The sequence below is a fragment of the Vitis riparia genome, chromosome 9, assembly GCF_004353265.1.
Source record: "Vitis riparia cultivar Riparia Gloire de Montpellier isolate 1030 chromosome 9, EGFV_Vit.rip_1.0, whole genome shotgun sequence".
NCBI classification, from domain to species: Eukaryota; Viridiplantae; Streptophyta; class Magnoliopsida; order Vitales; family Vitaceae; genus Vitis; species Vitis riparia.
Window position 1 is genome coordinate 62,270 of NC_048439.1, and position 5,782 is coordinate 68,051.

A 5,782-nucleotide genomic window follows, 5' to 3' on the forward strand; every position below is an offset into this window, starting at 1 on the left:
CTCCAAGTCATTTTCTAAAAAATAAATATTTTTCAAATAAAAAACGAGTTCACCGTCAAGTGAAAGCACATGCGCAGAAATACAGGGTCCACAATAATGTAGCTAAGAGATCTATAAACAAATTGAATTTTCCTTATTTGAAAATTCATTTTAATGATTTTGGATAAGTTGTGTTATTTTTCTTTGCAATCAAAATCTCACAATACTACTGCTTGAAAGAACCAATATTATTATTTGATTATATCAAAAGTGATAGTTAAAAGTTCTTTAGTATAGTATCATTAAGCACTCATTAGTTTTAAAAAAATGTTGTTTTTTCATACAACACTTCATTAAGATGATTTTAACCAATCTAACTAGTAAAATTTCTTTGCATTCAAAATTGTTATACCTGTTAATTTGAAAGAATTAAATTTATTTTTATATAAAAATTAAACTTTGATAGAATTTAATGTAGTTTAGTTTAGCTCATATTTGAAAGCAAATTGATTTTTTTTCTCATACGGTACTTCATTATGTTTATTTTGATGATTATATCTACTTATTAAATTTCTTTGCAATAAGAATTTCTCTATCAATTGATATGAAACAATCAAAGTAATCGTTATATAAAAGTTAAACCATGATAGAAATTCAATGTATTATTGGCTAAGCGAGATCCCGAAGCAAATTGATTTTCTTTTCCATAAAAAATTTACTATGATGATTTTGGGGTATAATTACATCATTATTAATTTTTATTGTAATCAAAATCAAGCAACCTTATCATTCAAAAAAAAAAAATTGAATATAGTATAGTCGCTAAACCAACACTAATAGATATTTTTTTATTGCAAGTTTGTATTTTTTGTTAGTAGGGTTGGTTTCAAGTTCTATAATGTTCAGTCAATTTCAATCTTATTTGTGCCATGCTAAAAAACATAGAAAATGATACTCTTCTCATGAGTCGTATCCATTATTTTTATTTTTCTCTAGACTAAAGAAAGAAATTTAAAGTCATTTTCCTTTTTGACTACTTTTTAAGATTATGTTTAAACATCGGCATATATATATATAAATGTCATGATTTTTAGAAAGAAAGGTGGGAGGGTGGTCAGTGGTGAAGAAGAGAGAGAGAGGGGTAGGATAGATTATTCTACTAGTCTAAGGGATTGGATTGAAGTCATTACGCCCCTATTAAAAATCAAAATAATGGCTTCACCAGAGTTTTAGCCTCTATTGTATTTGCAAGTTGTTATTGACCCACATATTTTACTCTAATCATGTAACATTAGAGTTTGGAAGCAGATACTATATTATTAAAAATTATAATCATAAGTTATGTGGTTATACATGATAAGGGAACCTATCAGTTTATTTGACAACTTTTTTTAAAATATGAATAATATATTTTTCAAATTTAAACATTGTAGGGTTTAGGTGTATAAATTTGAAAATTATTTCATCCTTTTCACCCATTAATTCTACGAGGAAAGGATTAGAAAAACAAAAACTCGAGATTTGTGATTGATCTAAACCAGATGAAGATCCTAAGGAAGGTGATTAGGAAACGACAAGAGGGGAGAAGAGCATCAGTTTGGGTCTCTTTCCCTTCTCCTACTTTACACGCTTTCTCTATCATCATCATTATCATCTTAATGGAGAAAGTCCACCAGTTAGCCGCCCCCAAAAAGTCAACGGTTTTGAGAATTTCTGAGAACCACTCTCTCGCCGATGGATTCAGATTTCATTTGGGTCTCCGTTATGTGCCCCTGATGTCGTCTTCCTCGGTTCCGACCAGCAGAGCTGTTAATAAAGAGTAACCAACCTGGTCTATTCTGGTCTGGTCTGGTCTGGGTCCGGTCTCGTCTCGTTTGACAGATTAACCAAACTGAAGATTTCACAGCCATGTGGCTCTTGCGGTCCCAGATTCATTCACCCCTATACCGCAGCAGCTGCCACAGCCACAGCCTCTGCGACAGCGGCAGCTACAGCAGCCGTCTCTTGGTCTTGCTCCTGCTACTGCTCTCTTGTTTTGTCTCTTCTCACCAGGCCTGCCACCACCTGGATCGGGCCTCTCTGTTATCCTTCTCCCGGGACATTTCTTCCCCTCCGTCCGCTCCTCTCAACTGGTCTTCCTTTGACTGCTGCCTCTGGGAAGGGATTACTTGTTACGACGGCCGGGTCACCCATCTACGCCTGCCTTTAAGGGGCCTCAGCGGGGGCGTCTCTCCCTCTCTTGCTAATCTCACCCTTCTCTCCCACCTCAATCTCTCCCGTAATTCGTTCTCTGGTTCTGTTCCCCTAGAATTATTTTCGTCCTTGGAGATTCTTGATGTGAGCTTCAACCGTCTCTCAGGAGAATTACCACTGTCTCTGTCTCAGTCGCCTAACAACTCCGGAGTCTCGCTCCAGACAATAGATTTATCAAGTAATCACTTTTATGGGGTAATCCAATCTTCGTTTCTCCAGCTGGCTAGGAATTTGACCAATTTCAATGTCAGCAACAACACCTTCACAGACTCTATTCCATCTGACATCTGCAGAAATTCTCCCCTCGTTAGGCTCATGGATTTCTCCTACAACAAATTCAGCGGCCAGGTTCCCCTGGGGCTGGGGGACTGTTCCAAACTGGAGGTTCTCCGAGCAGGCTTTAACTCTCTCTCAGGATTGATCCCCGAAGATATTTACAGCGCAGCAGCTTTGCGGGAAATTTCATTGCCAGTCAACAGCCTCTCAGGGCCCATCTCCGATGCCATCGTCAACCTCAGCAACCTAACTGTCCTTGAGCTCTACTCTAACCAGTTGATTGGCAATCTTCCTAACGATATGGGGAAGCTCTTCTACTTGAAACGGCTGCTCCTTCACATCAACAAACTGACTGGTCCTCTGCCTGCATCTCTGATGGATTGCACCAAGCTAACAACACTGAATTTGAGGGTCAACTTGTTTGAAGGAGATATCTCCCTGATTAAATTTTCCACCCTCCAAGAACTGAGCACACTTGACCTCGGCGATAATAATTTCACTGGCAACCTTCCTGTAAGTCTCTACTCGTGCAAGTCACTGACCGCTGTCCGACTGGCCAACAACCGGCTAGAGGGACAGATCTTGCCTGACATACTTGCTCTGCAATCTCTGTCCTTCCTTTCAATCTCCAAAAACAATCTAACCAACATCACTGGGGCAATCAGGATGCTGATGGGTTGCAGAAATCTCAGCACTGTCATTCTTACACAGAACTTTTTTAATGAGCGATTGCCAGATGATGATAGTATTTTAGATTCAAACGGGTTCCAAAGGCTCCAGGTTCTGGGTCTTGGGGGTTGCCGATTCACTGGTCAGGTGCCTACCTGGCTAGCTAAGCTTAGCAAGCTAGAGGTCCTGGACCTGTCTCTTAATCAAATCACAGGCTCAATCCCTGGTTGGTTGGGGACTCTGCCCAGCCTTTTCTATATAGACCTGTCCAGCAACCTTATTTCAGGGGAATTTCCCAAGGAAATTATACGATTGCCAAGGCTGACGTCGGAAGAGGCGGCCACTGAAGTAGACCAGAGTTACCTAGAGTTGCCTGTATTTGTCATGCCCAACAATGCCACTAATCTGCAGTACAATCAGCTCTCCAACCTTCCACCAGCTATATATCTGAGAAACAACAGCCTCAGTGGCAATATCCCTACTGAGATCGGTCAGTTGAAGTTTATTCATATTCTGGATCTCAGCTATAACAATTTCTCTGGCAGCATTCCAGACCAGATATCTAACCTCACTAACTTGGAAAAATTGGACCTCTCGGGAAACCATCTCTCTGGCGAAATCCCAGGGTCGTTGAGAAGCCTCCATTTCTTATCTTCCTTCAATGTTGCAAACAACAGTCTTGAAGGAGCAATACCATCAGGAGGTCAGTTTGATACTTTTCCTAACTCTAGCTTTGAAGGTAATCCAGGGTTGTGCGGTCCACCTCTGCAGCGGTCATGCTCCAGTCAACCAGGAACCACCCATTCCTCTACACTTGGTAAAAGTCTAAACAAGAAACTCATTGTTGGACTCATAGTAGGGATTTGTTTTGTCACTGGGTTAATTCTTGCCTTGCTGACATTATGGATATGCAAGAGGAGAATCCTTCCAAGAGGGGAATCTGAGAAGAGTAATCTGGACACAATTTCCTGCACCTCCAATACAGATTTTCATTCTGAGGTTGACAAGGATACCAGCATGGTCATAGTGTTCCCAAGCAATACTAATGGAATTAAGGATCTCACGATATCTGAGATCTTTAAGGCCACGGACAATTTCAATCAAGAAAACATCATTGGATGCGGGGGCTTTGGTTTGGTTTATAAAGCTATTTTAGAAAATGGGACCAAGCTTGCAATTAAGAAACTTTCAGGAGATCTGGGCTTGATAGAAAGGGAATTCAAAGCAGAGGTTGAAGCTCTGTCCACAGCCCAACACAAGAACCTAGTGTCCCTCCAAGGTTACTGTGTGCATGACGGCATTCGGCTACTGATATATTCCTACATGGAGAATGGAAGTCTGGATTACTGGTTACATGAGAAGACTGATGGTTCACCTCAACTTGATTGGCGGACTCGACTGAAAATAGCACAGGGAGCAAGCTGTGGGCTGGCTTACATGCACCAAATCTGCGAGCCACACATTGTGCATCGTGACATCAAGTCGAGCAACATCCTTCTCAATGACAAGTTTGAAGCACATGTAGCAGATTTTGGATTGTCCAGATTGATTCTCCCTTATCACACTCATGTTACAACAGAGCTAGTAGGTACTCTGGGTTACATACCTCCAGAGTACGGGCAAGCATGGGTGGCTACTTTGAGAGGAGATGTGTACAGTTTTGGGGTTGTCATGCTTGAGCTGCTCACTGGGAAGAGGCCTGTGGAGGTATTCAAGCCAAAAATGTCAAGAGAGTTGGTTGGGTGGGTGCAGCAAATGAGGTCTGAGGGAAAACAAGACCAAGTCTTTGATCCTCTTCTCAGAGGCAAGGGCTTTGAAGAAGAGATGCTGCAGGTGCTTGATGTGGCCTGCATGTGCGTCAGCCAGAATCCTTTCAAGAGACCCACAATCAAGGAAGTTGTTAATTGGCTCGAAAATGTAGGGAACAACCCACAGGCACCCAAGTAAGGGCATAGCAATCCAGTAGCTACTGGGACTACCCTTCCATACATCATAAGAACAAATAGGCATAACTAGAAAGGTCAAAAGAATAACTGGGTTCATTACTATTTCAGTTTTTCAGTCCAGTTCACCTGTTATAACTAGTTGACTGTGCAGAATGTTTTTTATTTTATTTTATTTGCTGAGCTTTATCCTTTTTTAAGTAATTATACTGTATAGTGATAAGCTTCTAAAGAGAAATAATAATAATAGTGATGAACTAAACCACTATAAGTCTCGTCAAGTTAGAAAGAGAAAAAAAAAATAGTGAAGGAAACTATTGTTGTCTCTTCTCATACACCCAGGCTCTAGCCCATGGCCAAGCTTTTGTTGGGCCCCATCTGGTTGGGCCTCAGGCCTTGTACATTGCTCCGGCCAGCTCCAAGTACTGGCTGGAGCGTGGACCTTAGAACTAGAGCTTCAACAGAGTTTCTCAGTTCCTCTGGCAAAGATGGAAGATTAGCTACACTATGGGACCTTGGTTTTTGTCATAAGCACAAAATTTACCCCCAAATTTTGTGTTGCACAGTGTTTAAAGTCCTCTAAGATCGCATTTTCTAATCTCACGAGATGTCTAATGTAAGAGTATATAAGACACATAACTTACAACGAAAAACCATTATCT

At 40.7% G+C, this 5,782-nt stretch overlaps 1 protein-coding gene across 1 annotated transcript; it reads left to right on the top strand.

Moving 5' to 3' along the window:
• The first annotated feature begins 1,605 nt into the window (after positions 1–1,605).
• LOC117922484 (tyrosine-sulfated glycopeptide receptor 1) lies at positions 1,606–5,324 on the top strand. Its single transcript, XM_034840613.1, has one exon. It carries the CDS (start codon positions 1,888–1,890, stop codon positions 5,122–5,124), a length of 3,237 nt encoding a protein of 1,078 aa, XP_034696504.1. The 5' UTR covers positions 1,606–1,887; the 3' UTR covers positions 5,125–5,324.
• The last annotated feature ends 458 nt before the right edge of the window (positions 5,325–5,782 follow it).